This window comes from Mus caroli, unplaced genomic scaffold, assembly GCF_978045245.1.
Source record: "Mus caroli unplaced genomic scaffold, Mus_caroli_1 scaffold_4, whole genome shotgun sequence".
Taxonomy (NCBI): Eukaryota; Metazoa; Chordata; class Mammalia; order Rodentia; family Muridae; genus Mus; species Mus caroli.
Window position 1 is genome coordinate 145,430,080 of NW_028227259.1, and position 22,283 is coordinate 145,452,362.

At 50.9% G+C, this 22,283-nt stretch overlaps 1 protein-coding gene across 1 annotated transcript in view; it reads right to left on the bottom strand.

Moving 5' to 3' along the window:
* Card11 (caspase recruitment domain family member 11) overlaps positions 1-22,283 on the bottom strand; it is a 135,424-nt gene that overhangs the window by 10,014 nt on the left and 103,127 nt on the right. The window contains exons 9-21 of the mRNA XM_029477657.2: positions 21,159-21,356; positions 18,781-18,957; positions 14,065-14,116; positions 11,998-12,080; positions 10,980-11,080; positions 10,129-10,181; positions 8,067-8,199; positions 6,754-6,955; positions 6,417-6,543; positions 4,463-4,703; positions 3,241-3,337; positions 2,962-3,057; positions 1,290-1,425 (exon numbers count right to left, since the gene is read on the bottom strand). Of these exons, the coding sequence (XP_029333517.2) occupies positions 1,290-1,425; positions 2,962-3,057; positions 3,241-3,337; positions 4,463-4,703; positions 6,417-6,543; positions 6,754-6,955; positions 8,067-8,199; positions 10,129-10,181; positions 10,980-11,080; positions 11,998-12,080; positions 14,065-14,116; positions 18,781-18,957; positions 21,159-21,356 (1,696 nt within the window). The remainder of the gene's footprint in view (positions 1-1,289; positions 1,426-2,961; positions 3,058-3,240; positions 3,338-4,462; positions 4,704-6,416; positions 6,544-6,753; positions 6,956-8,066; positions 8,200-10,128; positions 10,182-10,979; positions 11,081-11,997; positions 12,081-14,064; positions 14,117-18,780; positions 18,958-21,158; positions 21,357-22,283) is intronic.

The following is a 22,283-nucleotide window of genomic DNA, read 5'->3' on the forward strand; positions in this document are numbered from 1 at the left end:
AGCCATATGAAAGCCCATGAGGTTACAGAAGGCAGCAAACCATCGTTCGGGATGAGACTCTTCAGTGGAGCTGTCTGCAAGTTGTACGGGGAGCTCCAGGAGTGTCACTTTTGTGAGTCATCACCTGCCCTGTGGTGGGACCTTTCTGAAGATGCCATAGACTAAGGTGTGCACGCTCCTGACACCAGCCCCAGAGAACTCACTCTGGTTCTCCAGGGTAGATTTGGCTGGACTTGTTCCTTTGGTCAGTGTTGCCCTGTCGGTCAGGTGTGAACAGACAGGGACTCCCCCAGGAAAAGCATGCAGTGCGAGGGTTCATGCAGACAGATGGGTGAGTACAGGAGAGTGAAGGGCAGCGGAGAAGGCCAGGCGGGCAAGATGGCAAAGCTTTGCGGTCTGTCATGGAAGGCAGACTCCTCCATTCTCCTGAGTCCCAGGGCTAGAGGATCTGTTAGGGCTAGGTATCTAGGGACCCATTTCCCAGGACCAGGGGCCTGTCCCTTTTCCTTTGCTCCTGGCCTGCCCAGCCTGGGAACAAAGAGAATTTCTTAATTATCCATATTCAAGACTCTGTTCACAAGAGAGCCCAGCCTGGATGGGTAAGGCAGGGAGGGATCACCATCATCTGGGGACCACGACGTGGGGTGACTTTTTACCAGCCAGGTAAATAGTAAAAGGTACTCAGTGGGGGAGAGAAATCAATAAATACGTAAGTCTTGGCACAGGGCTTCAGTCAATGTGGGCATCTGGGCACATGTGTGTGCATATCTATGTGTGTGCATGTCTATGTGTGTGCATGTCTATGTGTGTGCATGCATGTGTGTGCATGCATGCATGCATGCGTGTGTGTGTGTGTGGTTCTCTCTGTGTGTGCAAGTGTGTGTACATGCACATGTGTGTGCACACACTCATATGCACACGCACACACTCACTTGCGTACACAAGCCAGAGGCAGATACTGGGTGTCTCACTATGTGTCTTTCTCAATTATTCTACACCTTATTTTTTCAGACAGGGCCTCTCACACGATCAGAAGCTTAACAATGGCCCGAACATCAGGACAGTGAACTCTAGGCATCCTCCTGGCTCTGCCTCCCCTAGCTGCGGTTGTCAGTTCACACTGAGTGATGCTAGGGTAAGCACGTTACTGACCATCTCTTCAGCCCCTCCTTTGTCTTTTCATCCTGCTAAGCCTGTGTCAGAGACAGATGTGTCTCCATGGAAGGGTGGGTGTGTACTAGACATGCCCCTGCTGGGCTGTGGGGAGGGGCCGGGAGGTCGTCACACACCTTCATGCTTCTCGGTCAGGAGTTTGGTGGCATCCAGCGAGGACCGGGAGAGGCTCCCCAGGGGACTCCCAGAGATGATTCTCACGCGCTCATTACTGTTCATTCTTTTGTACTTGTTTTCTGACCGACTGACAAACTGTGGAGAGCAGAATGTGGTAGGAGGGCCGGGTAGAGGGTGGGGGCAGGACAGGTGGGCGGGGCAGCTGGGCGGGGCATAATCTCTAGGTTTGGGCCAGGAGTGAACTGCACTAGCAAGACAAAACCTTTGTTCAAACCTTGACTTTATGCTGCAGGGTGCCCAGGACAGATCGCCTCCGCTGTAAAGAGCCAGCCTCTGCATGCGACTCTAGAACATTCTAGCTACGGTTCCATGAAGACACCATGTGCAGCTACTGTTGTAGCTGATGAGGACCCAGGCTGGAAACCTCCAACTCTTCCCACATTGTTCCCATGAGCCTCTGGGTTCTGGGATCGTGGCTTCTCACACAGACTTCTCGAGTACAGAGTCCAGGTTCCCACAGAGCTCTCTGGGCACCTTTGAGTGCTCTCCCCGCTTCAGAAGAGCCTGCCCCGTCCTACTGTGTGCTAGCCTCACACTTTTATTCTTATATATTTTGGAGACAGGGTCTCATGTAGCCCAGGATAGCCACATCCTCACTATGTAGCCCCGGAGGACCTTGAACTTTGGATCCCCCTGCCTCTACTTCCTGAGAGCTGGGATTACAAGCCTGCTTCACCGTGCCAGGTTTATGTGGTGCTGGGGAAGGAACTCAGAGCCCCGTGCAAGGTAGGTAGACATTTAAACAACTAAGTCATGCCCCTAGTTTAGCCTTGAGTCTCTGGCTGAAACCCTGATGGCTCAAGTTTGACACATGGGCCTAACAGTGTCATGATAGACAGGTCTCTTCGCACTGGCTGTCTCTGTCACAGGCTTGTATCTATCTGGGATTTGGGGTCAAGGTGTCAGTTATCTCTTGCTGCATTGGAGTGTAATTAATGCAGCACCAATACAGGAAATGTGCGTTTGGGCTCACATCCTATGCTTCTCTCAACTATCAATACAAGAAATGTCTATAATCACTGCATCTGTACCTCTACGAAGTCACAAAACAAGCTTGTCAGTGGTCTTTGTATTATCGGCCCCCCAAATACTTGCTTTTTCTTTAGAAGTACAAGGAAGAAAAAAAATCCTTCCCGGTTCTGAAGAGCTGAACTGTTTCCACAGATGGGTAAGAACCAAGGAACCTGCTGGGTTTCTCTTGTTTCCTTGGCTGCTAGGATGCTCGGTTAAGTTTAATACTCCTCCAGAGAGAATAAACTGGTCTACATATCTGGAGGGTTGGTTTTTTTCTCCCCAATGCAGCACAACTGATTTTTATTTTTTTAAATCATATTTTAGCAGCAGAGTTGTTGAAGCACTTTTGGCCTAAAGTTTCTTCAAATCTTTTATGAAAGTGAGACTGGCTTCCAGCAGGCTAGGAGTCTGTCTACAGACCCGCCACTGTGGGGATAAAATGGGACCGGAGAAGCCAGGCGCTGTGAGATGTCACAAGGGGCATCCGAAATACAATGCCTTGTTATGTCCCCTTGGAGTCTCTTCTTGGTAGGCAGAGGGAGGAGCCCCAGCACACTGTGCCAGAAAAGTCAGTGGGCATCTGATCACCAACCTTACCTGCAGGAGCTGGCCAAAGAAGAAACTCGCTCTGGAGAGGCGGGGGCTGACTCGGGGGTCGCTTGTCGAAAGCGTCTCTTCGGGCTGCAGGGTGTTCTGGAATGAGTTTGTCAATCAGCTCAGGCTAAGTAAAGGGCTCCCGAGTATGAGACTGCCATAGAGAGATGTCTGTCCATCCGGCCCCAAGGCCCCTCTGGCCCGAATATCAGGTGCAACATCAAAGACCTGCAGCCTGGTGGCAGCAGGGCCTGGGCTGTGTGTGTGTCCGCGAGTACCTACCCGGAGGCTGCGCAGGGTGTGGTGAGCGCTGTCTGCCTCTTCCCGGTTGCCTCTGTGAACCAGCCGCTGGAGCTTCACCAGGAGAAGCTGTTGAGCCCTGTGGAGGGGACATGGGAGCAGCAACCTCAGGGCTATGACTGGGCAAGTGTGTGACCCGCAAACGGGAGAAGCTGGGTCTGAGGGCTCCCCCATTCGGGTTGGGTTCCAGACTCTTGCGGAGCAGCTGCAGGGTCATGCCCTTGTGTCTGGGTTTCTTCACTGACCATCTGACTGGCTGAGAGCCACTGCCTGAGACTGACTAAGCAGCAGCAAGGGCCAGAAGAGCAGGTGTCACTGTGTGGAAGAACAGGCACCCAACAGCCCTGACACCTGCTGGGTTCCGCCCAGCCTGATTAAAGAGAAAACACTGAAGGACTGGGGCATGGCTCAGAGACAGAGCATTTGCCCAGTATGCCCCAGGGTTGAGGATTCCATCCCCTTCCTCTCGACCCTGAACCTCAGATAAAAAGAAAAGAGATAGCCGGGCGTGGTGGTGCACACCTTTAATCTCAGCACTCGGGAGGCAGAGGCAGGTGGAGTTTTGAGTTCAAGGCCAGCCTGGTCTACAGAGTGAGTTCCAGGACAGCCAGGGCTGCACAGAGAAACCCTGTCTCAAAAAACCAAAAAAAAAAAAAAAAAGAAAGAAAAGAAAAGAGATGAGGCAGGACGGTCATCCCAGCTGCCTTAGGAGGAGAAGGGCTGAGGGCAGGATTGAGTTCAATTTTAGACTGGGTAATCTGTCAAATTCTATTGCAAATTAAAAAAAAAAAAAGTAAAACAGGTTGGGGCTGTGGCTCAGTGGTAGAGCCCCTGCCTAGAATGCCCCAGGGAGGGGCTGGGGGCGTGGCTCAGTGGTAGAGCACCTGCCTAGAGTCCTCCAATGAGGGGCTGGGGGCGTGGCTCAGTGGTAGAGCTCCTGTCTAGAATGCCCCAGGGAGGGGGCTGGGGGCGTGGCTCAGTGGTAGATTCCCCTGCCTAGAATCCCCCAGTGAGGGGTTGGGGCGTGGCTCCTGGTAGAGGGCTTCCCAGCATGCCTGGTGGTCACTGGATATAATGAGGGTGGTAGGAGGTTTTGTGAGGATACTGTACAGTCCTTACAAGAGCAAGGAAGCCCCAATCTTCCAGTTCCCAGGCTGAGGGAGCTGTTGGCCTGGGGTGGTGTGGGAGCCCATCCCCCACTCACCGGCTGTAGCTGGGGATGGTGCCCGTGTCCAGGTCTTGGTCCGTGAAGGGGTCGACTCGTGCACACAGCCACTCGTGCCTGTCCTGGTACATGGTGTCTAGGACATGCACCACGTCGTCACACTTGAGGGACATGGAGCAGGCATCCAGCTGGCTGGAGATGTTCAGGTTCAGGCGGATATAGAACGAGTCCCCTGATGTGAGCAGACCGTCCTCCATCTCCTTCAGCAGCTTCCGGTATCCTGAGGAGACCGTAATCCAGAAGTGTAAGCACCCTGGAGATACCGCGTCTGAGTGCCTGTCTTCCTCCTTGTGAGTGGGCAGCCATGCCAGCTAGGGGTTTCCTCTTTCACTTCAGCTTCCTAGAAAGCTTAGGGCTAACATCTGTGCTGAGCCACAAATGTCTAACTTACTAGCTTCTGTATTGTGGTCCCCATGCCTTTTCTGCCAAGTGGTACTTAACATGCAGTAGGCTATATGCATCCTTCAACTCAATGAAATTTTGCAAATACATACATGTGGATAGCCCCTACTCTAAACCAGTAAGTAGGCTCTGTCAGGCTAACCTTATCCTGATTGCTGTAGTTCTAGCTAGCTGTACCGCATGTTGCAAAAATAGAGGTTCTTTGTTTCTGGCTGATACTGCTCAACATTATGTTTATAAGACACACCACTGTGGCACACATTCCTTTTCATTGCTGTATAGTACTCCACACTGGTGTGCATTATTCAGATATGTTCTTTCTGGTGGACAGATGTACTCATTACTCTTGGATACAGATAAAGAAGTCGAGTCACCAGGTCTTTGCAAATCTGTGTGGAAGCTTTAGTAGCTGCTGCCAAATGCTGCAGGTGTGATTATGGCCAAATGTTACTATTCTTTTGAGTAAAATTTGCAAGTAACTTTGGGAGCATTCAGGGCTTACGGTGTGAATCTAATAAATGCTACAATCTGTCAGTGAACACCCATGGTATACACTTATAATTTATATCTCCAAATAAGCCCAATGACAGAGGATTGTGGGTCAAATGGGAGTTGTAACTAGCAGGGTCCTAGGAGGTCGTTCATAATCAAAGGGCATTCCAGGCAGCTGAGTTGGTATAAAGAAACAGAGATTCCATATCGGGTCCTTCAGGGGTGTTCTAGCTTTGCCCAGTCCTGGCTCAGACTCCCTAGTACTACCCAGCATCCCTGAGTCTGAGCTCTATTTAGGGCTTTCCCAGAAATTCAGTCTGGAGGGCTATGCTGCCATTCACCACTAGGCCATGCAACTCACTTTGCAACCTTGTAGCCCATGGGTCAAGATGTCCCCTAAAGATTTAGTTTTTGGGATGCAGGCTGGGAAGCCCAGCCTCAGGAGTTGATAGGAACAAATTCTATGGGTGGGGGTGACTGGGCTCCACAGTGCCATCCTCTGCACCAGGGGTGCTTCTGGGAAGAAGGGGCAGGGGAACGGCTGGAGAAGCTGGCGGGCTATTTATGCTCTGCTCAAATATTCATGATTACTGTGGTTAAAAATAAGACCCAGCTGCAGAGGCAATCACGCAGGAAAACCCAGAGGTGAGAATGAGAATCCGAGTCATCACCCAGGCAGCAAGCAGTGCTGCAGGGGGCTGGGCCAGGCGGGGAGGCAGGGCTGCCTGCCTGTCAGCGGACTGGATGTGCTTGGCCCAGAGTCTCTGCTTGTAGCAGACTGGGAAGCATGACGGAGGAGACAGATGTCACCCGTGCAGGGAGAGGAGCGAGCCAGGCTGCTGAAGCCGTGTCCTCTGTTTCCCTAGGAGGTTTGTGGATTTGGTTCAGGGTGACCCAGAGCGTCTTCAAACCCACCTGTTATCCTCTTGGGTTGAGATGCGGCTCAACTCTCATGGGGCACAGATGGAGCAAGGGGGAGGCTCAGGGTATGCATCCCGTACCCTACCCTTGTGTGGACCAGGTTCGGCCCAGGCTTTACCTTCATGGTTGACCTTGTAATGCAGAGTGATGAGGCCACTGCACCTCTGGATGGTCCAACGGACCTCTTCCTTTGTGCACGCTTCCAGTGGAACGCTCTGCCTTTCGCCTCGGATGCAACCTTCCAGCTACAGGACAAGAACAAGAGGTTCATTTTCTTTGGCTCTGCTGATGGGCAGGGTTAAGGCTGCTTCCCACTGGAGCATCCATCATCAGACACAAGGGCATCTTGTGCCACTGGGCTGCATGTGTCTCTAGGTGCGCATGCGTTTGCGCATGCGTGTACATAGAAGCGAAGGGCCTGGGGACAACCCGTAGCTTCTCCCTCTATGTCTCACCAGCAGGAGTTGGTGGCCCTCACGCAGTCCGGCCCTCTCAGCCAGTGAGCCTGGCTTGACAGAGTGAATGAAGCTCCCACGTGCATTGCCGCCCAGAAGGGTGAGCTGGGTGATGAGCCCATCGCCATTCAGAGTTGTGTGCTGGACCAAGGGCCCGGTGCCCCGCACGTGACCCCCAGATGTGACCGATGGCCGGAAGGGCCTGAGGTGGGAAATAAAACAGGCAGTTGGACTCAAAAGAGAAGAGCTGAACATGCTAGCAGGTTGGGGAAGGATGCTGGTGGCATGGCTGTATGTGTCCTTGAGGCTTGGGGGCCTCTGGGTTCTCAGGGATTCACAACTGCAGGAAGTCACCAGGAAGTAGGAATAACTACCCGCCCCATCTCTTCCTCTGTGTGTCTGTGTGTCCTTCCTTTTCTCTTTCTTCTTCTTCTTCTTCTTCTTCTTCTTCTTCTTCTTCTTCTTCTTCTTCTTCTTCTTCTTCTTCCTCCTTCCTCCTTCCTCCTTCCTCCTTCCTCCTTCCTCCTTTCTTCTTCTTCTCCATCTTCATCTTCTTCTCTCCCTTCCTTCCTTATTTATTTTTATTAATTAATTAATTTATTTAAAGACAGGGTTTCTCTGTATAGCCCTGGCTGTCCTGGAACTCACTCTGTAGACCAGGCTGGCCTCAAACTCAGAGATATGCCTGCCTCTGCCTCCTAAGTGCTGGGATTAAAGGTGTGTGTCACCATCACCCAACAATGTCTAGGTGTCTTATCCTGGACAGTCAAGGAATAGATGGAGTGGTCTTCTCTACCCTCCCCGATGCCACACTTTGAGATAGGTCTTATGTAGCACAGGCTAGCTTCCAACTCACTAGGTAGCCAAGAAAAACCTTGACCTTCTGATCCCCTCTCCTCTACTTCCTGAGTGCTGGGATTCCATTGCCTGACGTAGGTGGTGGTGGGATGGAATCCAGGGATTCATGCATGCTGGTGAGCACCCCACAACTGAGCCACACCCCTAGTCTGAGGAACTGATTTGTGACTGAGACTCTGGCTTTAGTCTTAAGGCAGGTAGATGGTCCCCTCTGTTAGGGAAGTGAAAAGATGAGGGTCTTGGGTCCCATCCTTAAGTCCCCATTTGGCCACTCCTATTCCTGATACCTCTGTCCTATCCCTGTACCCTTCTCTGGATCTGGGACTTGCTGATTACAAGCATATGACACCACACCCAGATTTTTATGTGGGCTCTGTGGATTTGAACTCAGGTCTTCATGCTCATGTGGCAAGTGCTACACCCACAGAGTCATCTCCCCAGCCCTGCCTCCATACCTTTCTAAAGAGAACTTCCGTAACATGAGGTTGACCTGCTCCAGGTCGTAGGCATCCAGTCCCTCTGACTGGTGTGAAGAGGATGAGGAGTGGATGGAGGGAGGTCCAAAGGAATAACGTTCGTGATTTTCATCTGCAGAGGAATGAGGGTCTGTCAGGACCTGGGAGCACTAGGAGGAGCATCTAGGATCACCCTCTTCCCCCAGCATGGAGCTAAATAATAGCATAGCCTTGTAGACTGAAATTTTGGGGGAGTCTACAGAGGCATAGCACTGAGTTGTATCATGTAGCCCAGACTGTCTTCAAATTTGCCATTCCCCTGCCTCCATCTCTCACATGCTAGGATTACAGTGTGTACCCAGATGCAGGGATCTGGGGTAAGAACCCTGCAGCTCTTACTACACTCTGCCTATCTCCTGCCACCAGGGCAGGTAAAGTCCAAAATAGACATCCCCCTGCTTCTCTTCCTAAAGAGTCTCACTAGATGTCTGTGTATAGGGAGTTAGGAGGACCAGAAGAGGTCATCTGGTACCTGTATCACTTTCTGTCTACTCCTTTGCAGCAGGGTCTCTCCTGAACTAGGGCTCACGCCTTCTCAGAGAAGCGGGAGACTAGCCAGGCTCAGCAGCCTTGTCTCTGTGACCCTCAGAATTAGGGCGAGAGACGTTTGCAGGGACACCCAGCTTGCTGTGAGGATGCTGGGATCTGAGCTCCCGACCTCATGGTTGTGGAGCAAGAACTCAGGAGTTGAGGTGTCTCCCCAGCTCTCCGCTCTGTCTTGGGAGTGGACTCTGGGGTTCTCACTTTAGCACCCCAACTCCAAGTGGTCTTCCCCACCCTCCTCCATGATCTTTCAGACTCTGGGTCTTGGGGGACCTGGGTCCCTATCCTCTTCCCCCACCTCAACTGGTCTGTAAGTTCCCAGGGGAGATAGATGCCCACTGGAATAGAGCCACCAGGGTGAGGGACACTCTGGTCCTGCTTGGGGCTGATAACAAAGGCCAATTCAGCACAGGAATTTTTCCCGCAACGTACTTGGACGCTTGCCCAGGATTCGCTTCCCAGCTTCCCCATTCTAAAACTCTCTTGGCTCCTTTCATTACCCAGCCTCCATTAGGTGCTAACCCCTCTTTAACACTTGATAGCTAGTGATGGCCCCCGATTATGTAGGATCGCTAATCTTTCCATCTTATCTGCTGGTGGCCTCTGCTAGTCAGGGGCACAGACGGGGCTGGGAAGAACTGGAATGTCTATGTGTGTGCTGGCAGGGTGTGTCTGCAGGATGCTGAGCCTAACCTTCCAGCAGGATAGGGGTCTGGTGACACCCGGGGCCTGGGCCCATCTCCAGGTTCTCCTCCCTCTCAGTGATCCAGTCTGGCATATGCCTTGGGTTCATGGCACTGACACCACAGTCTCTGTTAACAGGGATGGTGGGACTGGGACTGAGTAAGGATCCTTGGCTGGGAGGGGCAGGTCACTGGGACCATATATGTATTCTGTATCCCTGAAGTCCGGGCCCCCATTTCTGGCTTTCCATACAGAGACTGACTGAGAGTGTGTCAGTGTCCCCAACGCGGTTATTTGAGGACCATTCCCTAAAATTTAGTCCTGGTCTCCAGCTCCAATTTCTACCACTGAGCCACACCCTAGCCCCTCCCTGGGGGATTCTAGGCAGGAGCTCTACCACTGAGCCACGCCCCAGCCCCTCATTGGGGGATTCTAGGCAGGGGCTCTACCACTGAGCCACGCCCCAGCCCTTCACTGGGGGATTCTAGGCAGGGGCTCTGCCACTGAGCCACACCCCAGCCTCTCACAGGAGTAGGGTCATTGGAGGAAATCACTTTACGGATGAGCCACATTCTGAGTCTTATAATTATTATTTTAGATCCATAGCTTTGCTTGTTCTTCAGATGAGTGGCTGGCTCTGCCTATAAACCACAGAGCCAGCTTAGTCTCCGGCTCGAGTCTAAGATCAGACTTCCTCCCATGCTTTCCTTCTGAGTTCTTTTGGGGCAGACCCTGCCCTCCGGAGCTCCTTCGGACCTGGCAGATACATACATACCGTCAAGGTCTAAGGCATCAAACCCACAGCTATCGTTGTCTTCTTCCACCGTGCTGTAAGAAACAAGCCGGGGGGTGGGGGGTGAGACGACACTGGCGTGAATGTGTGCTTCAGGAGAACAAGGTAGGGGAAACTTCTAGAATGTTTTGGCTTTCCTTCGGGCCTTGGTTCTAAGAGGCCATCATGGGAGGGAATGGGGGAATGAGGAGGGTGGGATGAAGCGAGGAGTAGGTGAGGAAGAGGAAGTAAGGAAGCAGGAAGGCTGCCCTGGTGGCCTGTAGAGACCGCATCTCAGTAGCCGAGGAGGAGGCAAAAGGAGCAGGGAGTGTGTGTGTTTGAGGGGGTGGCGCGGGTGGAGCTAGACATGGTGGGTACTGGCCAATAATCGCAGTACTCGGGAGGCAGAAGCAGGGAGATCACCCGTGAGAGGCCAGCCTGGGGTACAAATTTCCCAGAGAGCCAAGAAGACTGCTTTTCACACCACACACATTTGCTCCCTACGCATGTTCAGATGACTCTGAGGCCGCAGAGCGCCCTCTAGGCAGGAGTTGGGCTGGACACAGTGGTGTAGGTGGGTCTGTGAGACTTCTGTAAGGTCCCTGAACATGGGTCTAAGCTGTTCAGAAGGGTGCGCCCCCTGAGGGACCGAGCAGGTATTCTCCACAGGTCAGTGTGGACCAGGCTTATGAAGAGGGTGGCTCCCCATCTCCAAGCCTCAACTTCCCCATGTGGAGTGGGCCCTCCCTCGCCTTTCTTTCTAATGTTGTTGAGAGGTTTAAGGAGTTCATACCAATATGGTATGGAGACAGGGTCAGTCACCTAGCCAAGGCCTCCACCTGCCACTCACTCACCTCCGGTGTGGCGCATCTTCCTTGCAGCGTCTGACTATGGAGTCATTTCCCGGGGGCTCTGCCGTGATTGACATGATGCTGCTGCGGCTCCGATGGGGTTGCTGTGAACGCGGCACAGCTGTGTTACCGGATATTTATCTGCGATGCCTCGGCGGGCATAAATATTATATACACGGGAACTAAATTTAACTTGGGATGTTCCCACCCTTCCCTGGGAAGCATGGGCTGAGCAAGCTGGTCCTCAGTATGACCTTGGCTGGAGGAGGCTGGGCTCAACCCTGGGGCAGTCAGAGGAGCTTGGCACACAGCTGCTTCCACAGCTGCTTGCCGGGAGAAGCAGACGGGAACCGCTGAGCTGGGGAGGCAGAGCCGAGGCCTCATGACCCTGCACAGACTGGGTTCTGTGCCCCACAGCTGCGGGCTCTGCTTTGGAAAGGGTGGGTGTGGAGAGGGGTGCCTTGCAGAGGGGTAGGGGAGAGGTGGGACGGTGGATGGAACAGGACCTTGGATTTGGCACGGGAGCTGATACCAGACCATTGTTGTACATTCATTACCAAATTTCTACCTCCCTCAGGGTCTGATTTGAGAAGCTGAGCTGACATTTTTCCCAGGGCACCCCTCAGGCTTAGAATTTCTAATCTTGTGCCTTCTGTGGGTTACAAATAGATAGCTGGATGTAACGGAAGGCTGGGACCCTACCTAGCTCTATACAGGAGTGTGGGTGCGCCCTCTCCTGCAGCTCCAGCAACCCCTGCCTTGCCCAAAGCCTCTCAGGGCAATGGCCGGGGTTGCATGGGGCTGTGAAGTTGCAGAATTGGTCCAGTTTGCCACCGCCCCTTAGGAGGCCCTTCTCCTCCTCCCACCAAGTGTTAAATTGGGAATGGAGGCAGCAGGAAGGTGTGAATACATTGCTGGTCTGGGGAAAGGAAAACTTCTTTAAATAAACATCAGCGAGGCCCCAGGCTCAGCCTGGGGACTCTGAAGGTGTGTAAGTGGAGTGGAAATTACGGCAGCTTACCATCTTGGAGAAAGAGCTGGTGACAGGCAGCGAGCGGGAGGAACTGGGGCTGCCGTCTGTGAAATCCTCTTCTTGCCCCTTGACTGTCCTCATCAGAGCCGCGGGCCCAGAAAACAGAAGGGAGAGAAAAGGAAGGGGGAGAGGGAGGGGAGTTAAAGCCTCTACTTGGGGTTCTCCTGACATGGGTGGGCAGGGGACTGTTCTGTCCCCTGTGGAAACCCAGGAAGCAACATTAGTAAAGTCTCTGCTTCTCCTTCGCCTGCAGGTGGCGCTATTTTTCTGTTCTTCAGGATAGCATATCCTGCCCCAAGCCAGGCTGACTAAGGGTGGCTCTAGTCAAGACTAAACCATGTCACCTGTCTTTGAGGACTCAGGGAGGGGGTCCCCTCCCCCCATTCCCACCTCCACCCAATGAAGAAGCATTGGGTAGGTAGGGAAAACCATGCCCATCTTCCCCATCATCAAACCTTTCCCTGCTCGACAAGGTGGGCTGACGGCAGAGCATAGCCAAAAGAGGGACAAGCTCGTCACTTCCTTAGCAAAGCCCCCCATGTTGTCTCTTGCTCTTCAGGGGCTCTCAACTTTTGTGTGACCGACCTGCCACCTACAAGGCTCCTGTCCTCCAAGGTTCCAGAACCTGTATGTGTGTGCACAGCCGTGTAGACTCCGGTGCCTATTATGTATGCTCTGTGAGGGAAGCCTTGCGTTATACTTCCACTAGATCCTCACAGTAGGCAGCCTGCCAGGCTTCATTAACAGTGATGAAAAGCACAGCTCTTAGATGGTTAGCATCCTTCTGTTTCCTTTTGGGTGTTTAATCTGTATGTCACAGGCCCCAGGATCTTTGCACATCACATTTGGATAAAGAATGTCACTGAGACACCTAACATAGCTTGGCTGCAAGGGAGCTCAACCAGGTGTCAGACTTCAGATCTGTACTATCTTCCTTACCCTCCCTAAAGTCACTAGAGTAGACCGGAGCTGAGGCAGTCACAATAGACCTCTGGGTTTTGTGGCTGCTGTCTGTCTGGGGCCTCAATTTTAATACTCTTTTTTTTTGTACCCCAAACTTACCAGATCCACCTCACACTTTCTGCTCCTCTCTTTGTAAGTCTTAAATTCATCCAGTTTCCAGACTCAGTTTAAGTGAATGTCCCAATTTTGTTTCAATTGCTTCCTGGGGGTGTCCCTGGGCACTTTCCATCTTCTTTCTGTGACCCTGATCTGAGTTTCCAGACTGCGGAGCACATTCTGGAACCTTCCAGCACCTGCCATATAGCAGGAGCTTTGTTTGTCTTGCAAACCTTCCCTAGACAGTTGCCACTCCTAGAGTTGATGTGAGGCTGAGAGAAGAACCTTGAAGACAGTAGGCTTTGGAGAGCCAGGAGTTTGTGGCTGAACTTGTAGCTCACACATCTGGGCACTGCCAGCCAAAATCTTGGGTGAGGAAGTTCAAAAGTCCCTTTACTGATGAGCTCAGTTCAGGAGTTGGGAGCTGGCTTAGTAAATAAAGTAGCTAATACACGCTGTGCAAGCATGAGGGCTTGAGTTTGGATCTCCAGCATCCATGTAAATAGTTGGGAGGTGTGGCAGCTGTCTTAATTCTGGTATTCAGAAAGTGGAGACAACCCGGCTAGCTATACTTCTCTTACCCACGAGCTCTGGGTTCAAATGAGAGACCCTACCTCAATGAACAAAGTTGAGCAGCAATTGAGGAAGATTTCCAGGGTTAGCCTGGGATCTCTGTATAGACAACTCATGTGCACACACAGAGACAAGCATATACACACAGGCATCACACAAATATGCATGCAAAAATAAATAATAAGATGCTCCACTTGGCCAAGAGGGCCACAGAGGTGACACGCTGGTGGACAGAGCCCTGCACACTTTGAATGGTGATGAGCAGCACATACTGACTGATTGAAACGCTGCACCCTGATACCCAGGAGGCCTTGCCCAGGTTGAACTCGCAGGGTCGGTCATTGCAGCAGGAGAAACAGATGGAACGAGAAGGGGAGGGTGACAGATGAGCAAGGGCAAAAAGGATCTGGGCAGCCTACTAACCTTGAAACTCAGATGCTTGCTTCATGCTGATGGGGGATTTGGCTCTCTGCAGCTGAAAGAGAGAGGAGGGGAAGACACAAGACAGAAGACACAAATCAAACAGGGCCCTAGACACATGTCACTGCAGCTAAGAGGAAAATAAAACAAACCGCCCGCTCTGCAGCTGCCTGGCTTGGGTCGTACATTTGATGCCAGGCTCCTGCGGTTGGGACAAGATGTAGACTCTCTTCCCCCAGGCCTGGATCAGCTAACTGCTACTCCAGATGAGCCCCCTCTAAGGGAGCCCTTGGACAGGGCTCTAAAATCCTGAAGCACAGGAGGCCTGTAGGCCAAGCTGACACATGTGCAGGGACCTCCATGAGAGACTGGGCTTCAGAGAAGCTGCCTGCTACCTTTGATCCATGTGTTACCCTCTTCCATTAGCACAGAGAGGCAGGGGTGACTAGACTTTAATGACTGGTATATCCAAGTAACTATCCAGTCATCTACTCTACATGCACCTATCAATGACTCATCTATGCATGCATGGAAATATCCATTCATCTATACATCTATTCATGAAATATCCATCCATCCATCCATCCATCCATCCATCCATCCATCCATCCATCTATCCATTCATCCATCCATTTATCCATTCTCATCAGTCTACCATCTATCCATGTAGCTATCCAACCACCCATCTTCCCATCTATTCACACAGCCATCATCCTTTTTTTTATCATGTAACCATTCATTTAGCAATCCATCCATCCACCCACTCACCCATCCATCAGTCAACCATCCATTTTTGTAACTACCCATCCATCTACCCAGCCCCACCCACTCCTCATCCACCATCCTATCTGTACTGGCTAGTTTTGTGTCAACTTGACACAGGCTGGAGTTATCACAGAGAAAGGAGCTTCAGTTGGGGAAATGCCTCCATGAGATCCAGCTGTAAGGCATTTTCTCAATTAGTGATCAAGGGGGAAAGGCTCCTTGTGGGTGGTGCCATCTCTGGGCTGGTAGTCTTGGGTTCTATAAGAGAGCAGGCTGAGCAAGCCAGGTGAAGCAAGCCAGTAAAGAACATCCTTCCATGGCCTCTGCAACAGCTCCTGCTTTTTGACCTGCTTGAGTTCCAGTCCTGACTTCTTTCAGTGATGAACAGCAATGTGGAAGAGTAAGCTGAATAAACCCTTTCCTCCCCAACCTGCTTCTTGGTCATGATGTTTGTGCAGGAATAGAAACCCTGACTAAGACACTATCCATGTAAATATCATTAATCCATCCATACCTCCATCCATCCATCCATCAATCCATCCACCCATGTAACCATCCACATAACTACCCATTCATTCACAGAGCCAGCCACAATCCATCAATCCATCATCCATCCATCCATCCATCCATCCATCCATCCATCATCCATCCATCCACCCATGTAACCATCCACATAACTACCCATTCATTCACAGAGCCAGCCACCATCCCTCCCTACATCCATCCATCCATTCATCCATCCATCCATCCATCCATCCATCCATCCACCCATGTAACCATACACATAACTACCCATGCATTCACAGATCCACCCACTATCCATCATCCATCCATCCACCCATGTAAGTATCCACATAACTACCCATTCATTCACAGATCCAGCCACTATCCATCCATCCATCCATCCATCCATCCATCCATCCATCCACCCATGTAACCATCCACATAACTACCCATTCATTCACAGATCCAGCCACCATCCATCCATCCACCCATGTAACGATCCACATAACTACCCATTCATTCACAGATCCAGCCACCATCCATCCATCCATCCATCCATCCATCCATCCATCCACCCATGTAACTATCCGCATAACTACCCATTTATTCACAGAGCCAGCCACCATCCCTCCATCCATCCATCCACCTATGTAACTATCCACATAACTACCCATTCATTCACAGAGCCAGCCACCATCCATCATTCATCCATCCATCCACCCATGTAACTATCCACATAACTACCCATTCATTCACAGAGCCAGCCACCATCCATCATTCATCCATCCATCCACCCCTGTAACCATCCACATAACTACCCATTCATTCACAGATCCAGCCACCATCCCTCCATCCATCCATCCACCCCTGTAACCATCCACATAACTACCCATTCATTCATAGATCCAGCCACTATCCATCCATCCATCCATCCATCCATCCATCCATCCACCCATGTAACGATCCACATAACTACCCATTCATTCACAGATCCAGCCACCATCCATCTATCCACCCATGTAAGTATCCACATAACTACCCATTCATTCACAAAGCCAGCCACCATCCATCCCTCCCTCCCTCCATCCATCCATCCATCCATCCACCCATGTAACTATCCGCATAACTACCCATTTATTCACAGAGCCAGCCACCATCCCTCCATCCATCCATCCACCCATGTAACGATCCACATAACTACCCATTCATTCACAGAGCCAGCCACAATCCATCATTCATTCATCTATCCATCCATCCATCCATCCATCCATCCACCCATGTAACCATCCACATAACTACCCATTCATTCACAGATCCAGCCACCATCCATCATCCATCCATCCATCCACCCATGTAAGTATCCACATAACTACCCATTCATTCACAGATGCAGCCACCATCCATCCATCCATCCATCCATCCATCCATCCATCCATCCACCCATGTAACTATCCGCATAACTACCCATTTATTCACAGAGCCAGCCACCATCCCTCCATCCATCCATCCACCTATGTAACTATCCACATAACTACCCATTCATTCACAGAGCCAGCCACCATCCATCATTCATCCATCCATCCACCCATGTAACTATCCGCATAACTACCCATTTATTCACAGAGCCAGCCACCATCCCTCCATCCATCCATCCACCCATGTAATGATCCACATAACTACCCATTCATTCACAGAGCCAGCCACAATCCATCATTCATTCATCTATCCATCCATCCATCCATCCATCCATCCATCCATCCATCCATCCATCTACCCATGTAACCATCCACATAACTACCCATTCATTCACAGATCCAGCCACCATCCATCATCCATCCATCCATCCACCCATGTAAGTATCCACATAACTACCCATTCATTCACAGATGCAGCCACCATCCATCCCTCCATCCCTCCCTCCCTCCCTCCATCCATCCACCCATGTAACTATCCACATAACTACCCATTCATTCACAGATCCAGTCACCATCCATCATCCATCCATCCACCCATGTAAGTATCCACATAACTACCCATTCATTCACAGATGCAGCCACCATCCCTCCATCCATCCATCCACCCATGTAACCATCCACATAACTACCCATTCATTCACAGATCCAGCCACCATCCATCATCCATCCATCCACCCATGTAAGTATCCACATAACTACCCATTCATTCACAGATGCAGCCACCATCCATCCATCCATCCATCCACCCATGTAACATCCACATAACTACCCATTCATTCACAGATCCAGCCACCATCCATCATCCATCCATCCATCCATCCATCCACCCACTCATTCATTCACCATCCTATCTACCTATTAATTTACCATTTACCCATTTATCAACGCAACATCAATCCATGAAATCACTCATTAAACCATCCATCCATCCATCCTTCTGTCCATTTATCCATTTATCACCCATCCACCAATCTATTTCCAATCATGTAACCATTCATTCATCCATGTAGCCATTTATCATCAATCCTTTTATCCATTAATCCATCTACTTTCCCATCAATCTATCATCTGTTTACCCATCATCCATTACCCATCCATGTAACAATCTATCTTTCCATTCACACATCCACTATCATCCATTCCTCATCCATCCATCCATCCATCCATCCATCCATCCATTCATCCATCCATCCATTTCCCATCCATGTAATTATCCATCCATTCATACATTCATACTTGTCCATCCATTCATATATCCACTTATTATCCATTTATCCACTCAACAGTCCATTGACCCAACCACCCACCAATCTACCATCTATCCGTGTAACTATCCAACCACCATCTTCCCATCTATCCATTCAGTTATCAATCCCATCTATCATGTAGTCATTCAGTTATCAATCCATCAATCCACCCCTAACTCATCCATCAGTCAACCATTCATTCTTGTTACCACCCATTCATCTACCCAGCCCTCCATCATCCACCATTCTATCCAGGCATTATTAATCCATCAGTTCATCCATCTATCAATCCATCCATGTAACTAGCCATTCATCAATCATCTACTCATCCTCCCAACCATCCATCCTTCCATCCTCCTACCTACCCAAATTTCCATGCATGCATGCATTTATCCATTGGTGTAACCACCCATCCATCCTCCCATTTACCCACCCATCGACTCATGAACTCCCTCAGAACCAGCCACATGTCCTGAATCTCCCTGGGTAGCAACCAAAGTGACAGTGCTGTACTGTGAGCTCCCAACATGGGGCCTGGGAATGGAATCTGAAGACGATTCTCTTAATGCATGCTCTTGCTTTCCAAACAAATGAATACCTGCAAGCAAGCATGACTTATGTCTAGGACTGTAACAGGTCATGTCATACCCAAGCAGAGTCAGGTGCTACCTCACACCTGCATGGGGCTCCCCTGCCACCATCTGCCTCCCACCTGTGCCCCCGGATACCTGGATACCCTTTAGGTTCATCCGGCGCCGGGGCGGGTGGTAAGGCAGAAAGTACTTGCTGTCTTCGGGAGACTCTTCTGAGGTTGAAGAATCATCAGCTTCCTGGCCATTGGTCCTGGGGCTGGTGTCTCCAAGGTTCTGTGAGATGATGGTGGCTGGAAGGTGTCTAGGCAGACTCTAGACAAGAGGGATGAGCATGAGGGAAGGTTGGTAGTACACATAAGGCAAGCTGGCTGATGGTGTGATGTTTTCCCCCTTGGGTACCCAAGTGTGACACTCAGCCTGGGCTGATCTTTTCTGACTCCCTGAATACCCACCTGGATGTCATGGCTCATCAACACACCTTGACATGGGTCTGTTTCTTCTCCCTATCTCTCATGCTTTCCAGTCCAACAGACATCTGGGACCATCACTTGCTAGTCACCTGCTGGCTGGCTGCCTCTTGGTCTTGGCTCATACCATCTCCAGGGTTAGACTACCATCTGTGCTGCTCCTGCCCCAATATGGGTGAGGGGACTCTAGCTTCATAAAGACATCTAGAGGTTACTCATGGAAGAGTTTTGTGTCTAGTGCTGGGCTTACTGTAGAGGAGCTCATGTGTGGGGCTCACGCAAATTACAAACTGTACCATTCTGAGGATGAAATCACAGCCCTGGAACTCCTGAGCTCTGCTACAGGGGTCAGGGAAGGTCTTCCTGAGAAAGAGGCACATTGGCAAGACTGGAGGCTGAGTTGGTCTATGTGGCCAGAAGAAGTCTGACTAGGGGACTTCCAGGTGGGGCCCATGGCTTCCAGAACTTCGCAAGCAAGGGGTCTTTCTGGAACCCCAAAGAGAAGGCTTCCTTCATGGGTTTCATGATGCCCTTGAATTTGAAATATACACCACAGTTCAGACACCACAACTTTGCCTGTGTCTAACTGCCAAGTCTATATTCTATTTCTTTGAAAATGAGGATTTAATTGCATGGCACTTTCTATCATGGTTGTTCTATGTGCTCTCTCTCTGTCTCTCTGTCTCTGCCTCTCTCTTTCTCTCCAAACCTGGAACTCACCCAATAGTACAGTCTGGCTGGGCAGCAAGCCCCAGGGTCTGTGTGTCTCTACCTCCTCGGCACTGGGACTACAGACACCCACCACCATGCGTGCCCATCCCCCACTTTTAAACACATCTGGAGATTGAACTCAGTTTCTCACGCCTGCCTGGTAAACTCTTGACCCATCTTATACTGTCGTATTTTTATGCAGTCTCTGCCCAGGACAGAGTTTGGTAGATCCTCAGTTATAGCAATCACATGTCACCTGTAGGGATGGCAGCAGTGTTCCTTCATATCTAGGTGTCAAGGGGGCTCCTGGGAGACATAGACTTACTTGCCTCTCTGTCTACTAATGAGTGTTCACCCATGGGCACCAGTGACTTTAACAAGCACAGGATATCTTAATCCTGGTGTCCTTCCACATTGTCATAGAGTGCCGAGGGGAGGCTTGCTGCTGGCTGTGATCCACTGAGAGGCAGAGAAAGTTAGGAAAGTGATCTGAGTCACTCAGCCAGGCAGGGGCCACCCTGGAATGTCACTGAAACGCCTAACTTTAAGGTTGCTAGTGTTGTCCTCCTTGGTACTGTGTCCCAGGGTCCCAGGGATGGGACTAAGGCCATCAGGCTTGGGGGCAAGCACCTTTATCCACCCAGCCATCTCAGAGGCCTGGGCACACGTGCACAAACACACAGACACACAGAGACACTCACACAGACAGACACAAACACAGATACACAGACATACACACACAGACACACACACAGAGACACATACACACATACACACAGGCATACACAGACACACACACAAACACACAGACATACATACAGACATACACTCAGACATACACGAATACTTACATACACACATAGACACATAGACACACATAGACATACACATAGACACACACAGACACACAGAAACACACAGACACACACAAGCACACAGACACACATACAGATATACTCACAGACATATACAGACACACACAGACCTACACACAGACACACATACAGACATACACACAGACATATACAGACACACACAGACCTACACACAGACACACATACGGATACACACATACACACACATAGACACACACAGATATACAAACACACAGACACACACAAACAACACAGACACACATACAGACATACACACAGACATATACAGACACACACAGACCTACACACACACACACACACACACACACACACACACACACAGTAGTAGGGGCAGGGGACACAATGATGACCGTGTAAGCTGGGGTTGCTCTGGTCAGCCAGCAGCAGGGTTTGGGGGTCACCTGGCCATGGGTATGGGGACATGGCTAGCTAAGCCTACCTGGTCGAGGCTGCCGTTGTCCTTGGACAGGCGCCGGAGCTTGCTCTCCAGGTTGACAATACAGGCCTCCCTCCGGACCATCTCAATACGCATCTCATCGTTCTTCTCCTCCAGCTCTCGGATCTGCTTCCGGTACTTGTCCTTCTCGATTAAGCACTGTGAGTACTGTGTCTGTGCCTCATCTCGGGAGTGGAAGGCCTGCCAAGGAAGAGCTACGTGTTCACCCAAAGCAAACTAAAGTAAAGCAGAGATACGCATCACCTCTAGTTCAGGCATCAGTCAAGGGACCCACTGTATACTACTGCTCTTCTTTCCTCCCGAGATATTGTAGATTGAATCCAGGGCCTTGTATGTACTAGGTGTGTACTCTACCACTGAGTCACACCCCCAGCCCCTCACTGGAGGATTCTAGGCAGGGGCTCTACCACTGAGTCACACCCCAGCCCCTCACTGGGGGATTCTAGGCAGGAGGTCCACCACTGAGCCACGCCCCCTAGCTCCTCACTGGGGGATTCTAGACAGGGGCTCTACCACTGAGCCACGCCCCCAGCCCCTCACTGGGGGATTCTAGGCAGGAGGTCCACCACTGAGCCACACCCCAGCTCCTCACTGGGGGATTCTAGGCAGGGGCTCTACCACTGAGCCACGCCCCCAGCCCCTCACTGGGGGATTCTAGGCAGGAGGTCCACCACTGAGCCACGCCCCCTAGCTCCTCACTGGGGGATTCTAGGCAGGGGCTCTATTACTGAGCCATGTTCCCCAGCCCCTCACTGGGGAATTCTAGGTACACATTCTACTGTTACGCTCTATTTCCAGCTATCTTCTTGCTTTTTATTTGGAGGCAGGGTCTCACTAAGTTGCCCCACTGATGCTCAACTCACTGTTATAGCCTCAGCAGGTCTTGAGCTTATGATCCTCCTGTTTCTGTCTCCTAAACAGAAACAGGCTGAGAAGGGAAGCCTTCACTAGCTCACCCTGCTTGTCTCTGAAGTTTGGGCATCCCAGCCTCTCACTTTTGCATCCTGTAACCCTAACCTGCTCTTGCCATGTGTCAGGGACAGTGTGAAGGGCTGTGTCTTACCCCCATCCCCCAGGGTCTGTACCACACTAATGTAGAAACCAGTC